The 18,588-nt window shown below is 44.3% G+C and overlaps 1 protein-coding gene and 1 long non-coding RNA gene across 12 annotated transcripts in view; one reads left to right on the top strand and one right to left on the bottom strand.

Moving 5' to 3' along the window:
- Positions 1 to 18,588, bottom strand: part of ebf3b (EBF transcription factor 3b) — a 71,698-nt gene that overhangs the window by 20,938 nt on the left and 32,172 nt on the right. For 6 of the 10 annotated variants that reach the window (XM_062463718.1, XM_062463722.1, XM_062463726.1 and 3 more), the window contains exons 7-8: positions 4,387 to 4,468; positions 2,427 to 2,544 (exon numbers count right to left, since the gene is read on the bottom strand). In XM_062463718.1, coding sequence (XP_062319702.1) covers positions 2,427 to 2,544; positions 4,387 to 4,468 — 200 coding nt within the window. Of the gene's footprint in view, positions 1 to 2,402; positions 2,545 to 4,386; positions 4,469 to 18,588 lie in introns of all 10 variants that reach the window. The other 4 variants (XM_062463717.1, XM_062463724.1, XM_062463720.1 and 1 more) reach the window with 1 other exon arrangement.
- Positions 6,786 to 9,801, top strand: LOC134022881 (uncharacterized). 2 transcript variants are annotated; one of them, XR_009930703.1, is made up of 4 exons: positions 6,786 to 6,881; positions 7,458 to 7,527; positions 8,197 to 8,264; positions 9,231 to 9,801. It is a non-coding gene; the product is annotated as an uncharacterized LOC134022881 (long non-coding RNA). The 2 variants fall into 2 exon arrangements; XR_009930702.1 differs by lacking the exon at positions 6,786 to 6,881 and having other exon boundaries at positions 7,107 to 7,527.

Below are 18,588 nucleotides of genomic sequence, written 5' to 3'. Positions count from 1 at the left end.
CGAGACCAGTATGGGCGGATCCGGGATCAGCAGGTTTTCTCGTCCTCCCTGGTTTCGGCTGTTGCCAGAGTAACGTCCAACTGATCCCAGATCTGAGCTGAGGTCAAAGCTCTAGTATTGAGACGCTCAAACAGGTCTGCTGTGGCCCTGGCGAGGCTGTCCTTTGTTCTGCCTGCTGAAATGTGTTGTAATTGTGCTGTGGGATGTCCAGATGGTCGGCTGATAGTGCAGCTGATGGGATTATACCTTTTACCTCTCCCTAGACCATCTGTTCCCTTTGACTCTCCCTCTCTCTGCCATTCTCTCGCTCTCTCTGTCTCTCTGTCTCTCTCTCTCTCTTTCTCTCTCCCTCTTTTAGGCCCAGCAGTCTGGATTCACTTGTCTTTATTGCATAAACCCTAACAACATTACAGCCACTTGGCATGTAAATGAGCCAAGCCCTGCAGGCTTCTATGCTGAGTCTACTATATTGTGTGGTGCTCTGTACAAGGGAGACAGAGCTGTGGAACGTGTGTGTGTGCCCGCGTGTGTGCGTGCGCCCGCGTGAGTAAGAGGGAGCGAGAGCTCGAAAGAGAATCTGTACACATATTTGTGTCTGATTGTATACATATGTGAGTGACAGCCAGCCAAAGGCGCATTTGTGTCTGAATACATATGCTTGTGTGATAGTTTACACAAAGGGCCACAGATTCAGAACGTGGACGGTTCAGGTGGTGTTGACAGACATTCCCCCTCAGCGCCAACAGGGGGCAGCACCTGGTGATCAATGAGAGCCAGTCACACAGGCATCGAGAGGAAGCCTCCCTGAGTCACTCGGTCACATATCAGAGGCTTCTCACCCAGTGAACTCCCAGGGAAGAATGTGTTGCTAATTTAAAGCACGCTGCCTTGTCTGCCTGCCTGGTGTCAGTGAGCTATGGAGGACATGGATAGGATTACGTTTTATGACCGAGTATCCTGTTCTCACGTGTCACGTCGAGGGAGTGTCTGAAACGGGGTCTCCGAACATGACGAGGTTGTTGCTTATGCTAACATTGTTGCTGCATGCGCGTTGCCGATAGATGAAAAGCTTCTCTCTGCACTTGCCACGTTCAATTGCGCAACTGACAACAACAGCTCGCTTTCTTTTCGGCTGTTTGAGGAGTCAGTCTTGGGTTTTGAAGGGTGTGGTGAGGAGGAATGGAAAAGGATGGGGTTTCAGTAACCTGTATAGAACACACACACACCACACACGCACACACACAGGGTCCCGTGGGATAAGGTAAACATGGAGGAGAGGGCTCAACCTCTTTAATTGCTCTCCTCATTAAGAAACTGGTTGCTAGGCAATCCACACCTATCGTGTCATAAACGTGAGACACACAAACAAAACGTCAGCGAACATAATGACTTTGGTGCTTGGGGCAGGACTTTAATTATTTGATTTTGTTCTCCAGTAGAGGAGTCATTAATAAAGACAAAAACAAATAGATTAGCTTTTTCCCCCCACTAGGGCTAGAGTGCATGGAGATATATTAATTGTCTAGTAGTCTTTTTTTTCTTTTTTCATTGTTCTATTAAGCATTACATTTGCTTTTGGTGATAGAACCATTAATGCCTATTAAAGCTCAGGCTGAAGGTAGGTTTAGTCATTGGTGTATATAAACTGTTTGGCCACCCATAATTGGCTCTTAAAATCTGAAGATAAGCAATTTGCACAATTGACTCGCAAATTTTTTTTCCATGATCTTTCGGCTGTGTGCGCTCTCATCTGTGAGAGGGGACCGGGGGGGGGGTCAAAAGGTTATGTTTAGTGCATTTTACTTTTTGGATTTCCCATGGATTGGTGGTCCTGTTTCTCTCTCTCTTTTGGCCGAGCAGGCAATCAGTCTATCATATGGAATCAGTTGGAAGAAAAACAGTAAGTTCTGTTTTTCTCATAGACGGCCCCCCCAGCCCCACCCCCCTCTCCTCCTCTTTGCCCTCCTCCCTGTTTCTGGTCTCTCACAGTTGAAACTTCAGCACCGCGAACGACAGGAAATTGACCTCACAGTGAAATTCTTAAGCAATTTGATCATGTTTCACCAAGGCTCGAAAGTAAACTTAGGCGCAATTAACATCTTCACAAGGTTTGGAAACGGCACAAGGTTCTACAGCAGGAATCGCCGGTAGCATTGGAATCACAATTATCATTTCAAAAATCATTTCACACTGTATAACGTGTACCATGTCCAATTCTAATAAAAGGGTGAGTGTTAGGGAGACAAGAAGCAACAAAAGAGAACAGACTGACACAGATGGAGCTGGAAAGGATGCCAAAAGACCGAGCACTACGGAAATGGAAGAAGTCAAAAAATAAAAAAAAGATTTATTCAAGAGAAGGAAGAGAGCATAGCAAATAATAAGATGTAAAATGTGCCTACCATTCTCCAGATAAGGAGGCGTACCTTCTGAAGGGTCGAGTCTGCGAGCCCTTCGCCCGTGCTTGGAGTTGTTGTGGACGAACATGTTGTCTGAAACAGCCAAGACATGGCCGTCCACATTGACGGTTGTTGATACGACAACCTGCAACAAGAGTGAAGGTAGAACGTGTCATTTAGTAATCCGTAACACAAAGACAGAACAGGAGGCAAAGCAGTTGAGATCTTCGGGTCTGGTCTGGTTGTCTGAGTAGCTGTGTTGGAACAATGTATTTTTGGACAGTGACTTTGGATTACTCAGGCACTCAGGTGTCTAAAATACAACGCGTGTTCCCCTCATTTATGACCGTCTTAACACACATGCAGAAGCATTGATAAGGTTTGTTCTCAATTTAAATGCGGTGGTGGGTAAACGTACAGATTAACAACTTGAATGGTCACAGTTCTCCTCGCTAAACAAACAGTTTTCCCAGGATCAGATTCCTAAAAAGGCAGACTCCACATTTGAGAAAGCTTGTTTTTTTGTTTGTTATTCTTTTCTTTTAACCACCAGATCTCTAAACAGTGGTGCGCGTATGAATGGCCAAAGTGTTTCCGTGCCGGAAACAGAGAGCCCCTCTAAGGTTCACTTCGCCGGTAACTGACCTCAGTGGAGCGGTGGAATTTTCGGGGGGGGGGGGGGGGGGGGGGGAGTGTAGGCTGGCGGAGGGGGGGGGGGGGGGGGGCTGGAGAGGGGGGGGGAGATTGAGGTGGTGGTGGTGGGGGGGGGGGGGGCTTTTTTGGTTGGTTTGTGGAAGAAGGGAGGAGGTGGGGAGCAGAGGGAAGGCAAGGAGAAGGGGGGAGGGGGGGGAGGGAGGAGGTGAAAGAGCTCCATTCTTGTGAGCAGGTTCAGAGCTAGGCCAAGCCTGGAATGATGGATTGGGCCCTCTCTGGCCTCCAGCTGGTTTTGGGGGGTAATAAGTGGAGTGGAAGGCATGCAGAATACACAACCTTGGCCGGAGAAACACCTACACAGGAGCATCTGGGAAATCTATTTAGGAAAAAAAAGGCATTCTGGCCATTGGACAGGAGACCGGAGATGATGGCCAAAAATATTGGGAAGCATTACAATACTCCCCAATGCCAAAACCGAACAATAATGATAAATCACATTCATAGAATCCATGTTGGCGATGTTGTGTTTTCTTTTTACGAAATAAATCTCCATTTGTTGAATTTGTTGAGATGAAGCAGATGTGAATGGGGGGGGGGGGGGGGGGGGAGATGTACATAACCCTAAAAGCATCCACTTATGCTTGCCTGAGACACAAAAGTGTCTGTCAAGTATGATCGCCCTGTCTCCTATGAACTTCAGCATGTCCGACTTACTCTTGGAGGCTCCTGTCATGGACCTTCGGCTGTTGTGACAGACCCTCCCCCACCCCCCCACCCCTCCCACCCCGGTCTCTCTGGGTTGGGAGCTGGAGGGTTCTTGTCCTGGAGCAGAGAGTCCTAAAGGGCTCCAGACTTACTGCTCCCTGGCTGTGATCTGATAGCAAGCCAGGCTACAGTGTGTTGGGAAACACCTTTCAGCTGGTTTTCATTGGCTGCACAGTGTTTTGTGTGGGTGTCTGCGTGTGCGCGCGTGTGTGTGTCTGTGTGTGTGTGTGTGCGTGTGTGTGTGTGCGAGTTAACACTGTTGTTACACGTGGTGGGATACTCCTTCATTCTGTGCTGTGGCTCAGAAAGCTGTCAGAGTCACAATTGATAGCACCTCCTAAATCCTACATCCTTATTTGTGTCAGATGCTATTCCCCAATAAATATTCTTTACATGTGTTCAACAGAGCACTGACTCACACTCAAACACTCAATTCCTCTCCATACTTCCCAGATCCGTGTGTGCGTGTGTACGGGTGTGTGTACGTGTGTTTGTGTGCGTGCGCGCGTGTGCGTGTGAAACGTGACAAAAACACGTTTCTTAAGGATGTCGTGCAATTTAAAGTTACCTGGAATCTGCGCATGTCTCTGGGATTCCCTGCATTCTTCAGACAGTTCTGATTGCACTTGAGGAAAAACTTTAGGAAGAATCTGCAAGAGAGAGCACAAAAAAACAAACACATTGTTTTAATTCACCACATACTGGAACTACACTGTAAAAAATAACCGTTTTTTTTACCATGAAATGCACTGTATTTTTTACAGATATTTCCTCTTTTTCCATAAAACAATGATATGCCTGCGGATTTACCAATATTTGATGTCAAATAAATGTTACACCCTTAAAATCACAGGCATTTTACCTTAATTTAAGATAACATGAATATGATGTTTATTTAATGACAATTCATTGTAATTGTACAGATTCAAATGTAATTTTACATTACATGGGAGGTAATATTTAACAGATTTTTTCAGGTTAATAATAATGAAGAAATGCATGTGAAATTACAGAAATCGTTGGTCATTGGGTTTTCTTTAAAATTGTGATTTTATGTTTTTTAAACTAATTAGTAGTATTTGTACAGACACAAAAGTAATTTATTATTGGGAATAAACAGCAGAAAGGATGCACCCATGCTTCCCCTGGCAGGACAGAAATATCTATATGGTCCAGTGCCTCTTTAATGACTTCAATGCATGTATTGTCACCAAGCCTGCCTCACGTTTAAAAAAAATAGTCAAGAGTCTAAACTTTATGTAACACCTTTTATTCCATATTACAAAAACATTGGGCCAGTATCAAAAGTGCTGTGTTGAAATTTTTAAAACAGACAATGGTCTGTTAATTACTGTGTTAACAGCTCTAAAACAAAAAAAATGCCAACATAATAGTCAATAGCCAACTGTCTTTCTATGAGTCTGTGACCTTCATGAACTTCAGGGGACTCTGGGGCTCTTGACTTCTGGATCTCTTCTAGACAAACCGATGCTACCATGCACATTATCCTCCTTGGAGATAGAGAACATACATTTATTGAGACATGGTTGAGGTGTATTTGTCTTCACAAGAATGGATGGTGGATACAAGTTCTATTCATCATTGCCCATTAAACAGAACTTTGTTATGTTTTAGTACAATATATAGTTGAGTTGTACTTGTTTACTTAGAGTTGTTTAACTGTAAATGTAAGCACCTATTGTAAGTAAGGAAAGAAACTGTTCTTATGACGTGAGGTTTTGGTCTTGATGGACCGCAGTCTTCTGTGTGTCCAGGGTGGGAGGGGTCGGCCACAATCTTCCTCGCTCGCCTCAGGGTCCTCGAGGTGTGCAGGTCCTTGAGGGTAGGCATATTGCAGCCGATCACCTTCTCAGCAGTGCAGATGATACGCTGCTGCCACTGCCAAGGACAAGAGCAGACTGCAGCGTATCATCCGATGGATGATCTGATCATAACAGATCAGTGATGGAAGAGGTGAGGATGGACTCAATGATGGCTGTGTAGAATGCACCATTGTTGTCTTTGGCAAGTTTAATTTCTTCAGCTGCTGCATGAAGTAAATCCTCTGTTGTGCTTTCTTGGTGAGGGAGCTGATGTTCAGTTCCCACTTGAGGTCCTGGGAGAGGATAGTGCCCAGGAAGCGGAAGGACTCCACAGGGTTTACTGGGGCTGTATTCTTAGTAGTCCACAAACATCTCCACTGTCTTAAGAGCATTAGCTCTTGGTTGTTCTGGCTACACAAGGTCACCAGGTTATTTTAACTACTGATAGTGGTAGGTTATCTTGCTAACACATATCCAAAAATGCACAGTGTCCAAAACACTAAGAACATTATTCTAGTTTTCTAATACTTTACCATTGTGTTGGCCGGTAGGATTTGTAACGCAAATAGGCCTAATGTCAGTTTTCTGGTCATTTCCACAAAATTATGCATAAAGTAACTCTGCGATTGGGGCCACTATAAAATGCATTCTGAGTAAAACCTTTCACATTGGCACCAACCTTTTAGTCCAGCATATGATCTGGACAAGTCATGGGATAAAGCCCCAGTTTATAAAAAAGTAACTTATTTGTTGCACAAATTTACCCTGTAACCAACACAGAAATGTATGATATGACTTGTGCTTGGTTTGGAAAGATGTACATTTTTTCGAACATATAGGGGTACAAATGCAATAAGAAAGATGTCAGTGTGTGACCCATGGTGTGACCAAATTTATGTTGGGAGATGGGATGACTACTGCCTCAGGGCTGTCAAGGAATTTCCTAGGAGATTAGAAACAGTAAGTCTATTGTTATTAATGCTAGTAAACAGAAAACTCTGTGAAATCAACAATGAATTGGACAGTAAAAATATTTATCTCGGAGACAACATTGAATGTTGATTTTTGAATGAGGAAGGTTCACACATGCGCAGTGGTTGTAGCAGTAGCACTTTGCTTCTCCCAACTGTCACTGCCGCACATGGCGCGAAAACCGGAGAAGAATGGAGGTTTCAGCTGCTCCAGAAGTTATAGTATTCAGGAATTATACTGACTGAAGAAGAGACAACGAGATTCAGAGGTAACGTTAATGTTAAGCTGATATAGTGCGTTATATGTTTTTCACAACCTTTTTTTGTCAAAACGGAATGGACTTTTACCAAACTGAAGGCAAATTGCTAGCTGACGTTAGCATTAGCTATTTAGAGTGACTATTAGCTAGCTCAGGGGTTATAGAGCTCAGCTAGCGTTAGCTATCTAATGTCAGTTAATTAAATCTGCCATTTGCAATCCTAAAATTCGGTTAACGTTATGACCTGCATGACTAATGTGTGGCTTTGTAGACCATCTCTACTATAACGTTATGTTGATTTTATTTTTTTCCTCTTACCTCAGTATAATGTTAGCTGCTAGCTAGCTAGGTCGGTAGGAAATATTTTATGAAAAACGAAGGCACTTGTTCAATGTTAGTGTTGTACATAGTTGATAAAAGCATGTTAATTCATTAGATAATTAATTGTGGAGCTGGCAAAGTGCCGCTGTACAGAGAACTGTCTAAATAGGAGTGTTTTGTTGAGTAATGTTGAGTTAGGGGAATTGTGTAGGCTAACTTAAGTTTGGTTAAGTGAAGCCCTCGTGTGTTTTTCTGTTGCTGCAGATTTACATTTTCTCACACTCTACATTGTCACCTGGAGTCAGCTCTGTAACCGTGGCCCCAAGTTTTTGTGGTGAGTATTACATGAAATTGCAATTGCCATTATTGTTGTGTGGACTGTTTATGTCAAGACCGTTGATGGAGGTTCTTTCTGTCACAGACATTCACTTGCATGTATTTCAAAACACAAAACCTAAGGCGATGAAAAACAATCTGATCTCGGTAATCATGAGTTTTAGCAACGTTTTAACATGGGAGTGAACTAGTGTTGCACAGTAAACCTGTACTAAAAAGAGACACTTACATTGCTTCAGTGTTCCTGTGCATACATGGGAGACTCTGACAGAACGCTATCTCTGTAGCATTCCATCCAGTCCAGAACCCGGGGTCCTGAAGTCTCGACTTTTACGATACTCAAACGATGCGATGTTAATATACCTCTCTGATCTAACGAGTCTGACTAGCTGTCGTGACCTCTCAGGTGGGATTTGGCTACGATGGAGAGATGGTTGTTCTGCTAAGTTCTCCTGTCTCTGCACAGGAACTGCAGTGATCGTTAAGGAGCCTAATGACGAATCATGGTCAGAATTATGTTGTCCCATGCTACACCCCTTCACCAAGTTTCATACAAATCGGGCTGGTAGTTTTTGCTTAATCCTGTTCACACACAAACAAACCGACATTCAAACACTCACACGGGAGAAATTGCTTGCATGATACTTGTGTTTTTCTGTTGCTGCAGATTTACATTTTCTCACACTACATTGTCACCTGGAGTCAGCTCTGTAACCGTGGGCCCAAGTTTTTGTGGTGAGTACTACATGAAATTGCAATTGCCATTATTGTTGTGTGGACTGTTTATGTCAAGACCGTTGATGGAGGTTCTTTCTGTCACAGACATTCACTTGCATGTATTTCAAAACACAAAACCTACGGCGATGAAAAACAATCTGATCTCGGTAATCATGAGTTTTAGCAACTTTTTTATAGTAGGAGTGAACTAGTGTTGCACAGTAAACCTGTACTAAAAAGAGACACTTACATTGCTTCAGTGTTCCTGTGCATACATAGGAGACTGACAGAACGCCATCTCTGTAGGATTCCATCCAGTCCAGACCCGGGGTCCTGAAGTCTCGACTTTTACGATACTCAAACGATGCGATGTTAATATACCTCTCTGATCTAACGAGTCTGGCTAACTGTCGTGACCTCTCAGGTGGGCTATGGCTGCGATGGAGAGGTGGAGAGATGGTTGTTCTGCTCGGTTCTCCTGTCTCTGCACAGGAACTGCAGCTCTTTTGCACTGATCGTTAAGGAGCCTAATGACGAATCATGGTCAGAATTATGTTGTCCCATGCTACACCCCTTCACCAAGTTTCATACAAATCGGGCTGGTAGTTTTTCGTAATCCTGTTCACACACATACAGACCGACATTCAAACACAGAAGGAAGACTGCCAATGGAAACTAGCCTTTTGGATATAATTGGGTGCATTTACATTTTAATGTTCATGAATGTACACTGTCCCTCTTGATCAAATAAATTGAATTGAAAAAATTGAAGAGAAAACATTACCTTTCATCCTGCAGCGGCTTTGCCTGGGTCGGAGGTCATAAACAGTGGGGCATCGGATCTATTTACGTTTTTTTTTTTTTACTATTTTCGGATATGGTTTGTCCTTAATGGAAGGTAGAAATTATTAACCGGTTGTTTTCAAGCCAAGTGAAAAGATGCTGAACATATCATTAAAGAATTGTATCTTTTCTTTTGACCAGGAAATGGCTGAGACCGATTTCCTCAGTGCCATGGAGAGAACGACAGTGGGGATCTATGTTGTGAAAGACACTGCCAGCAGTGAACCCTCTGATGTCAGGATAGTCCTCGAAGGTGTGATGGTGCTTCAAGATCTTGAGAATGTAGCACTTGCTTCTGCAATGTTGTTTGGGCTCTTATGCCTTGAACATGCAGCACCCTACAAAGCTCCGCTACACCTTTGAGGCATTTCAAAAGATCATCATGGAGCCTCAGCATCAGACACTTAATAATATGAGCCTGTCAGCTGCAAAAACAGAACTTTTAGTGACACTAACTGACCATGCACAGTTGCCCTATATAACGTTGCAGCCCGGTTCACAGCAATCTTGCTCAATGCTGGACCAATTTTCATGAATTAACCACTAGATAGCCTAAATTTATATTGATTGGCTGTAAATGTAGCTGTTTTTTAAGTATGCTTGTTTTTCCACTGTCCAATTAACATTTTTATATCTATAATTTCTTTAAATTGACTGATTAATACTGTAAATGTGCTGACATTCCTTTTTGATTAAAAGTACATATTCAGTATTTATACATTGTTGTAGTTTTTTTTTAGTTGGCACAACCACAATTCTACAGGGAATCACTGTTGGTACACAGGGCATTTTCATAAATTAACTACTAGAAAGCCTACATTTACATTGATTGGCCGTAAATGTAGCTATCTTTATGTACTAAGCTTGTTTTTCCACTGTCCAATGAACATTTTTATATCTATAAATTCTTTAAATTGACTGAGTAATACCGTAAATTTACAGACATTTGTCTTGGGGTTTATGTATTTCTTGCGTTTTTATACATTTTTTCTTAGTCATTCTACAAAAAAAAAATAAAAATCATAAGAAATTACTGTAAATAGACAGGAATGTTTCATGTAGCAACAAACAAATGCCCTAAAATTACGGAGATTAACCTTAAAGTTAGTTGTTTTTAAATGTATTTTAACATAGTATTTTTGTTTTTCTGCGGTTTAATTAACATTTAAGAACAGTACTAAACTGTAATTTAATTCATTTTGGGTGTAGACCATGCACTGTATTTTTACAGCTTATTACATGTAATTTTGTGGTATGATTATTTACTGTAATTTTACAGAATCGGTCTGGAAACTTTGCTGCCAGTGCTTTCTCTGTTTTTTTACGTGATTTTTTTTTACAGTGTAGAGTCAACCAAACCCAGACCACAGATCTCCAATAGCAAAGACAAAAGGCCAATAGGAATGGCCGTCATCTCTCTCGACGATGCGGCACGTTACGTAGGTCTGACTAATATATGGCACTTCACCATTCCACAATCCAACCATAGCGACTGTTCCTTCAAAGAGAACACCCTGCTTCTAGCATCAAGCCATTGTCATCCCATCTCTTCACCTGAGTTCACAGCCTTCTCCAACTCCCATCTGCTGCGAACATACAGGAAGTCACTTGATATTCCGCCCACCTATTTAATCCCAGAACACCCCCTGTGCAATTAAAGTTCTCCTGTTCAATAGGGAGGCAAATGAGGCCCACCTGTGACCAGGTCTTGTTTGAAGAGCATCAGGGATAAAGGACCTAACAAGGTGAGAGCGCGCCACAAAACTTATAGGCCTGTCAGGCAATTAGGCGGCCACTCTTGGGACCACCGCACGCCACACACACACAAACACACACTTACACACACCCACACACACAGAACCACACATACATACAACCGCAGAGACATACAACCACACACGAACACACACACTGGTGGGTGGGTTAGGCAATTATGCCACAAATTACAACCTGGCTAATCGTCTCCGAACAAATGTCGCGTCTGAGAGGGATCTGGGCTCGGTTAGTCTGGGAGCCCGCGCTTCAGCTGCCAAAGGTTAGCCTGTGGACGTCAGTTCTGTGGGATTTTATTGAAAAAGCCTCCTAGAGAGATCTCCAATAACCTTTGAGCGAAAATGATAAGGGAGAATAGGAGAGTAAGCTAAGCTGAGGCTTGTTTTACTGTGTCGTACCCTGTAAAATGCCTTCCCCTAACTAATCCTGAACATCTACGATCAATGGAAATGTGTAACACGCCTGCAAATGCATAATACATAATGACTCGCTTGTCACGTGTACAAAATATTAGACAGAACCACAAGTGTTCATGCTTTGTGGTTCTCTAAAATGGGATGTAGTCTAAACACTTACAGTAACAGATGCTAATTTTTCACCTCTTTCTATGTACTCGCTTTATGTGCGGTACAATGTTGCCGCTGGAAAAAAAACGAAATTGGCTCACAGCATTGCAGCCACTTACCGGTATTAGCTGCCATATATTGCGCCACATATTGCATGAGCATTTTATTTAGCTAAACACTGAGGCCTGTGGCCTGCAAGGACGCTTTCTCAACACTTAAGCCTTCTGCGTCTCTCAGCGGGCTCCCTTCCAGGGCAGTAAATCAACCTCTGAAATGACCCGCCCAACCCAGGCCACATTAACACACGCACTAGCCATTTAGAAGCGCCCTCCAATAGACTCCAGTAGCACCGCAGAGAGCCCTGGAGAGGATGAGAGGTGAAAAAATATTTGCGCCTCACATCCAAGGAGCTTTGGCCCGCGACATCAATAACGGACATTTTGAGCCACGCCAGAATTCTGATTGCCCGTTGGTGTGTGGCTTAGCCCATAAAAAGACCGGGCTTTGTCATTAGTGCATTTCGCTTAATTGTGTTTCGCTCTGTGTTGAGGTTGCATCTGTTGGCCGATCATCAGAATGACCATTATGTACTCTAATTCCCTGACCCTGTTTTTATTTCCCAATAGAGTCGTAATGTGGAGCGGCAGACATCTGCGGAAAGCAGACCTGAAATACGACTTTTATTTGTCTGTCGCCTCTCGTACAGATTGGGTTTGACGAGTGTGTGCGTTCAGCTGTGTATATCTGCATGCAGTATGCCACTCTGTGCAAGATGCAGTTTATATCAAGTAAACAGTTTAAATGTTTTTACTTGACAGTGAACATATTTTATAGAAGCAACATACTAGGAGCCTTCATTCGTTTATGATCCTGCGTGACTTTCTTACAAGGCTGCTCTTAGCACTTAAGAGTCAAAAGTTAAACAACAATAAACTGAAGAAACAGACAACAGGAGAATAACATGTACTCACACTAGCAGGTACTAGAGCTCATTTGAGTTTACTGTTATCAAGGCGATTAACAACTGTTTTCCCCCGCAAAAAAAGAAGCTTAATTTCAGTAGCAGTCCAAAGCAGTAGCAGCAGAGAAACATCTATTACATTACAGTTGTTTAAGATTCTACATGAGCATTGTGTAAATTGGTCCTTGGTGAAAAGGCAAGCAATTAAGACGGGGCCCCTTTCTCGCTCCCTTTCTCTCACTTACTTCTTAAATATCTACAGAACTTTGGACTGGTGTTTTGGCACGCAGGGAGACAAAAGGAGGTTGTTTAATTGTTTTTTAATGGGATATCAAGTCGTCGCTGCCATTAGATGTTGGCAACGGAGGGCAAGGGGGGATAGGGAGAAAGAATGAACTGCAATTAGGTTTGATTAAAGCTATCCTTCTCAATAATCAGCTGTTCTGACAGGACAGGGAGGCCCTGGTGGCCACCGAGATGGAGGAAGGTGTTGAGTGATATTAAGGCCAATGAAGGGGATATTAACATGGCTAATTAAGGCTCCGGCAAAGACAGGAGGAGATGAGAGGAGCCTCTCCGTGGACCAAGCTGGATGGAATAATCGGCCCAGGCAGCTATCAGTTGGTTGAGAGAAAGAGGCAGTGAGAGAGAGAGAGAGAGAGAGAGAGAGAGAGAGAGAGAGAGAGAGAGAGAGAGAGAGGGGGGGGGGGTGGAGTTCATCAGATGGACAAGAGAGGGAAGGAAGAGTAAAAGAAAGACGGGGGAAAAGTAAGTGAGAGGTGAGACAAAGAGATAAGGGAGACGGCGTTATATAGAGATATAGGACTTGGGAGATGGAGGGGAGAGCTTATTTTGACACACAGCTCTCTCCCGCCTTGTCTGATGTCTGCCAGTCTTAACGAAGACCCTGCCGTCAGCTTTTATCTGCCGACTGGCAGTCTTACAGGTCCACAAATCAACGCTAAAACAATCCCGCTCAGGCGAGGACTAAGGCAATTAATACCATCCTCCTGTAGCACCTCCATGCGCACCCACTGCTAGAGCTACTAATCATGCCATAATGATTTCTCTCCCTCCGGTCAAAGGGGAAATAGATTGTCTCTTTAGTAATGCAACGGGCTAGGCTGTTTCCACTCCCCGGCTTCACAGGCCCGGTAATTGAGGAGAAAAAGGCCGACTTTGGCACTTTGACTGATTTGAGGGCTGCTAGACCCTCTTATCTTTACTCTGATCATTTTAGGCTGACACTCAAAGGGAGACCCATCGGCCTAATTCTAGCTCGCCCCTCTCCCACCATCAAACGGAGGAGAGAGCCGGGGGGGGGGGGAACAAATAAATGAAGTGAGGACAGTCTTCCCTAATTCTGGAAGCTGACCTAATTGGGGGAGATAGATGTCACCCTCACTTCTCCCTGTCAACCCGCTAAGCACCAGAGAAAGGGGCAAATAAGGATCATGTTAAAGGTGCTCCTACTTCACTGCGAGACTACGTACAACGTGCTTTATTTGGCAGAGGTTAAGAAATCTTTGCAATGGGATTTGACACATTGGACCGCGTGTTCGAATGTCACAAAATACAAATTGTCAGGGCATTTGTGGAGAACTGACACACGATACTCTGACAGATGGCTGTGATATTGGAGAGAGCCAGGTATTGACAGGCCTAAACTCCTGATTGGTGCCCCAGCACTAATGACTAACATGCAACGTCCACAGTCGGCAGCCATGACAGTGAGGTCATCCGTTGCGGGGCGGTGTGTATCGATCAGCGCCCAGCTCCAGCCCATCAGAACCCAGCTGCTTCTGTTCCAGCAGGCTCTGTAACAACCGTTTCCCAACACCAGACTACAATCTGCTGACACCAGATCTCTATGCTGAGATAGTAGTACATGGGTCAATAGCCTATCGGATTTCCAAAACGCCAGGGTCTTAATGTCAAGCCTCCTGCGTTTCCCACCATGCCAGTTATTAGGCCCTTCACTGTACTGTATTCACATCCCTGTTGTGACAGGCCCAAGTACTTATAGGAGTGAGCGAGTAAGAGCAAGAAAAGATGTATAGGTGTCAATGTATAGATCCTAATCTCAATCTACAAGAGTGGGCATAGTACTGACTTTGTATTTCAACCTCTCAGATCTCCGAAAACGAGGAGGGCGTCGGTTTGTGCCGCGCTCTGGTCGCTGTTGTCTTCTCTCGTCAAGCAGAGCAGTTTTCCTGGGCTCGAGCTGCTGTAAACCACAGCGCATTAACGGTATTTGCTCTCCCCCCCCCCCCTGAACAAGCGTCCGGGGACCAGAGCCACACAGATCCTATCACTTCTTTAGCAGGGAACAAGTGCCTTACTATCCAACCTTATTGGGTTTGCCAAATTAACCCTTCACACTCCAGGGAGCCATTGCTCTCCGCTGTGGAACCCAATAGTCAATGTCACAGTCACTGTTATTGTTCAACGGTGACCATTCCACAGGTCTAGATGATTCTAGTGAGGGATGAATCAAGGTAGTGCTGCTGATGTATGTCTTCTGTATTTTCTGCCACTGTCTGTTCGGTTTTGTTTGTACCTGGTTTTTGCCAATGGTAAAAATATTCCCTCTGCACTCTCTGATGTAACCCCCCTCCTCCACTCATCCTTCTACACTCCTTTTCCTCAACCACTATCTTCCCATCCCCTAATGGGTAGAGTGGCATTGACATCATTTCACTAGAGGATCCCCCACTCTGTCAATCTCTCTTCATCTAGTCCATGGCTACTGGACTCATAACAGCATCCTCTCCCTCTCTCTTCCTTTTTCCCTATCTGTCTTTTTCTTCCTTCTTTCTATTTCCCTTAGCTTCTTTCTTAACAGAAAGAGAAATGCTTGTCTCGCACAAATGGATCACGTCAAACACTCCTACACACATCTAGCCCAGACTCCCTCCAGGCCTCAGCACAGGTTTACTGAAACAGATTAGATGAAGACTCAGTGCTCCTGAGAACTATCCATCACAGTGTAACTGTGCTGGGGACGAGGTCCGGGGTGTGTGCAGCGCTTCATAGTCCTAGACCTCTCTCTCTCTCTCTCTCTCTCTCTCTCTCTCTCTCTCTCTCTCTCTCTCTCTCTCTCTCTCTCTCTCTCTCTCTCTCTCTCTCTCTCTCTCTCTCTCTCTCTCTCTCTCTCTCTCTCTCTCTCTCTCTCTCTCTCTGTCTCTCACTCCCTCTCTCTGTCGCTCTCTCTCTTTCTGTCTTTCAGATCTCGAACAGCTAACTACAGCTCCTGTGTACTGTCCCTGTGTCTGTCCTTTGTTTTACTTTGAATATGGTTTCTCTGTTTCGTGGCATTGAAGATGTAAGAAGAAAAAAAACAAGACACACGAGACACACACCATAAATAATTCTGCTATTTCTCTCTGCTGTGGTCCTACTGTTAGAAAAAACAACAACCATAGATAGTCCACATTCTCACCAAAATGTCAATCCTAAAACCAACACCAGACACAATACTAATAATTGTCCTTATCGTGTTCTCAATAGGTAAATAGAGCGCTTTATTTAATTACAGTAATCACCCATGTCAACAATGCAGCTCAAATTTCTCCCAAAATGTTTACACTGAAAGCCAGCTGGACGTGGAGAAGGTATCTCTGGGTTATTTTCGTACAGGGGGGCAATATGGCGCTCTGATTGCTGCTTGGCGTTGGGGCTTGGGGCCTCGGAGGAAATACCAGTCAGCACCTCGCTGCACTAGTGAGATGGAAGATAAGCACATGTTGGACTAACCGACTGGGGTGAATAGTAGTATTTAGGGTGTTGGACGTGGGGTGCCTGGAAGGCCCCAGAGTTTGCCTACAATGAGGGCCATAGAGCGGTGCATGTGGGAGACGTGCCCTGGCCCCACGGGCAGCACCTTGGAAGGATCAGGCCGAGGCATACGCAACACAACGCAGCTGTACAGGAAAGAGCAGCGGGGGGCTTTGACCATTCACTGACAGGCATGCCGCATCCTGGAGAGGACGGTGGGGGTGGGGGAGGAGGGGGGTGTGTGGGGGGGTGGGCTGGGGGGAGGGGGGGTGGGGGCTATGAGTGTGTGCCTGTGTGTGTGTGTGTGTGTGTGTTCATCCACTGGTGTGGAGTGCGCCGGTGTGTTTGTTAGGTGTGCACAGATGTATGAATGTACGAGTGTGTTTGCTCCCTACATCATATTATTACTAATGTATAATACATGCATCTAAAGTGGATGTCAAGGCTGGTCAGTCATCATAAAACATGAGGCAGCCACTCTGCTATTGCTGCCACATTAACTCTGCCTCAAAAACACCCACCACAGTGGACTGTCATGTAGAGAGAGAGAGAGAGAGAGAGAGAGAGAGAGAGAGAGAGAGAGAGAGAGAGAGAGAGAGAGAGAGAGAGCGAGAGAGCGAGAGAGAGAGAGAGAGAGAGAGAGAGAGAGAGAGAGAGAGAGAGAGCGCGCGAGAGAGAACAGGTCAGTGCTTAAAGCTAACAGGTAACCTTCTGTGCACCTAGGACAAAGGCAGGGGGAAAAGAAAATGTCAAATTAAGAGAGGCCAGGCAGAGAGACGTGGCTGCCATATTTGTGTGAAAGCCCAGTGCTGTTGGCAGCAGAGATGGCTGCTTTCTGATTCATCTGGGGCCGTATGGCAAAGCTTTGTCAGTCTGTGCGAGGTATAAATAATTCAGGGTGAGAGATGGCAATTACAGGGCCCTGCACAACCAAAATGAATATTTTATAAGGACTAAAACTGCCCTGGAATGAATCACACACATGGAGTCACACACACACACACACACGCACACACACACCACACAAAGGTAGCACATATGAACCCTTAGCACAGCTGTTGTACTGTTGACAATATTACTATCACTGTACAGTATATAAACCCAGACCATTGTAATAGGGACATATTTACTTATACACATGCATGTGTGATTTATCTCATTCTTTATATAAGGGTCTGTATGCTGGAAAAATTTATGTTGCTGTCATTAGGTTATAAAAAGGCAATATATATAATTTCACAGATATACTTCTCATGGTTTGGTACTCTGTTTCAGAATCCAAGTGTTCAATAGACCTACTGGTAACTTACAGGATATAAAATGGCTAACAAAGGTTCATAGTAGTCCATAGTATCTGCCTAGAGAAAAAGCACCCTCCAGAGACCCAAAGCCTTCGCTTTTGACCCCGTAAATATGGCCTTTGTGTGAAAAGAAAAAGAAGTAAAATGCTAATGGGAAAAGATTAAACCAAAAAGCCGCCTGAAGCATTTAACTTCGAAAAGGTTTTGTCTGTCAGGTTTCCTGCAAAACTCTGTCTTTATAATTCTGAGACAAAAAATAACATTGTTCTGTGTTCCGGAGGAGCGCAGTAGCTTGGTTGAATGGCCATTGTGTGTACCAAGCTAATGATACCTTAGCCTTTGTAAGAGGGAGGCCAGGTAGCTCTGTGACATCAGCACCACACAAGCCCTTCTCTGTCCGCATGTTTAGGAAAGGCTTGTGGGAAAATGGTATAGAGAATAAACAGACATTGTGTGGCGCATCCCCTTTCGCTCTTAGCACTTGGTGCAAAAGGTTATCATAAAGATAACCTATCCTGATCACTCTCTGACTAATAGAACTCTTAACCTTCAGTCAGGTCAATGTTACTCCCGCAGATTGTTGTAAACACTACTTCAAAAATTGGAATTTTACGATATAAAATGTCTTTTTTGGAACATGTATTTGGAGTTACACAATATCGGGTACTCAAGGTTGTAAGTCATGCGATGATTGGTCAGTCCATCGTGGAGATGACAACCCTCTGAGGGAGATTGGACTCCCGGAATGAAGACACAGATCGACTGTGCCGGAGAAAGTGACAGCGGGGCAAATGCTGGGAGAAGGCTGCATCCTCCAGAAGCGCACACTGTTAGCGATATAGCTAGCTGTTGTGAAGGCTGCTGACAAACTGGTAGCGCGGCATGTCTTGCTCCGTTTGGGAGAATTTCAAAGAGTGCGATTTGCAAATAACATGAGTCTCTGGGCATAGACTGGGCATGTAAGTATGGGGAATAAAGCCCCCTGACTCCACAGAGGGAAACCCTCCCTTGTCAGCTCAGTTCTTTGTCAGGGAACCTGACAGATAAACAGACAGTGTTTTTCCTCTCTCTCCTCCTCTTTTATGTAGACAGGGGAGGGTGTCTGGTTCTTCCACATACAG

Source organism: Osmerus eperlanus, chromosome 6, assembly GCF_963692335.1.
Source record: "Osmerus eperlanus chromosome 6, fOsmEpe2.1, whole genome shotgun sequence".
Lineage (NCBI taxonomy): Eukaryota > Metazoa > Chordata > Actinopteri > Osmeriformes > Osmeridae > Osmerus > Osmerus eperlanus.
Note: the sequence above shows the minus strand (reverse complement) of the source record. Positions and strands in the feature narration are given on the sequence as shown.